General features: G+C 42.8%; 1 protein-coding gene across 1 annotated transcript; it reads left to right on the top strand.

The window, feature by feature from the left end:
- Positions 1-202: 202 nt before the first annotated feature.
- On the top strand, positions 203-1635 carry LOC121937600 (guanylyl cyclase-activating protein 1-like; the record flags this gene model as incomplete). Its single annotated transcript, XM_042480933.1, has 3 exons — positions 203-400; positions 1303-1452; positions 1542-1635. Coding segments are annotated over exons 1-3 (442 nt in total), but the record flags the coding sequence as incomplete, so codon positions are not given.
- Between the last annotated feature and the right edge of the window lie 236 nt (positions 1636-1871).

Raw genomic sequence — 1871 nt, 5'->3', positions numbered from 1 at the left:
GCCGCCTCATCCCCAAACACAGACGGCTACAAAAGGCCCCCGCCGCCAATCTCACCCCAAGTCCCATTGTTGTGTGACTGTGAAGAGGGATAACCTCCGCTTCACAGTAGACCAATTGGGCTGAGAGGTTTGGTGCACCAGCTGCAAAAAAAAAAAAAAAAACTCCATCTATCTAAAATACACACCCAGGTATCAGAGAGAAATGGGTAACTCAACAGGAAGCACCGTGGATGACCTGCAGGCAGTGGAGATGCACCTCTGGTACAAGAAATTCATGACGGAGTGCCCCTCAGGTCAGCTCACCCTGCACGAGTTCAAGCAGTTTTTCGGGCTGCGAGGGTTGGATCCTGAGGCCAACGCCTACATCGAGCAGATGTTCCGCACGTTTGACATGAACAAGGTAAGATGCTGCACTTTTAAACACGATACATTCAAATTTACACTTTGACTGCAGTGAAAGGAGCTTGTTAAAGCTTACAAGGTGTGATGGTTACCGTGGGATTCCTAGTATGTGTAATGTTTTTGAATGAGAAAAAACAGAAATAAAATTTGCACAATATGGACATAAAGACCTTAAGCAAAAACTTTGTACCCCAGAGTCTACTGTTTTTATAAACTAACATTGTAAGAGATTGGTAAAGGCTATCTTTACAGTTCAAATTACAAATACATGAAAGGAGAAAGGTGTTTAATGCAATTTTAATGGTAAAAATCTACTGTGAGATATCAATGTCTAAAGAAAAAAAAACTGTCTGGCCTGCTATATTGGGGCTGTGGGTTTTAGGAGTATAACATATGTAAGTGGGCTATAAACTGTCAGCTTTTTAAACACTTGTCCTCCAGGGAAACATACTGTACATTCTGTTCTCGTTAACGTGTCACATTAAAGGGATATTAAGCTGGAAAACGCAGGACTCCAAGAACGCAGATATGCTCCCCTTGTAACCCTCGAATCACTTTTAATTAAGAGTGTCTCGGAGCGTGCGACGGGGTCATTGCAGGATGTGTCTGTCTGAGAAGCTATATTTAGTCCCCCGTGGTAATCTTTCTGCATGATTTAAACAGTGAGATTATCTGTGAGACAAACGCTTTGATGCTAAAATTGTTGCCTGCGTTCAGACCGTCCCTGGAGATAATCCTGCGTCCTGGCACGCTTTATTTCACACAGACCGCTTGTGGAGTTGAGATGAGGGGGATCTCTTTCAACTGGGGGCCTGATTTATCACTTTGGATGTCTGAAAATAGTTTTATATCAAGTGTGCATTATAATTTAGTAATGTTTATGCTTTTTTAAAAATGCAGGATGGCTACATAGACTTTATGGAGTATGTGGCGGCTCTCAGTCTGGTGATGCGAGGAAAGATGGAGCACAAACTGCGCTGGTATTTCAAACTTTATGATGTGGATGGTAACGGCTGCATTGACCGGCATGAACTCCTCAACATCATAAAGGTACGGTGAACATTATGCACCTGCAACACTGGAATTTATAGCAAGTCCTGGCTTCAACATGGCACACTGATTTTACTCTGTCCCTGCAGGCCATCCGTGCAATCAATGGGAATGAAAATCAGGAAGGAACTGCTGAGGAATTCACGAACCGCGTGTTTGACAGGATTGATATAAACGGAGATGGTGAGTGTGTCCTGGCACTGTATGGGAAGATTTAAGGAGAAATCGATCGTGGGTGAACAGAGTTCGGACTTTTATCAGCTCCAGTGCTGTCTTGAGTCAGGGAAAAAAACCCAAGCACAATAAGAAGATATTCTGTAGGCGGCTGTTGAAGACAGTAACAATCAACAATCCTTTTTTTAACAAAACTTGCTAATTCAACTTTTGCACAAGTAAGACCTTCAAATTGTCTATGAGTG

The sequence above is a fragment of the Plectropomus leopardus genome, unplaced genomic scaffold, assembly GCF_008729295.1.
Source record: "Plectropomus leopardus isolate mb unplaced genomic scaffold, YSFRI_Pleo_2.0 unplaced_scaffold26797, whole genome shotgun sequence".
NCBI classification, from domain to species: Eukaryota; Metazoa; Chordata; class Actinopteri; order Perciformes; family Serranidae; genus Plectropomus; species Plectropomus leopardus.
The sequence above is the reverse complement of the archived record's forward strand: the minus strand, read 5'-3'. Positions and strand labels throughout refer to the sequence as shown.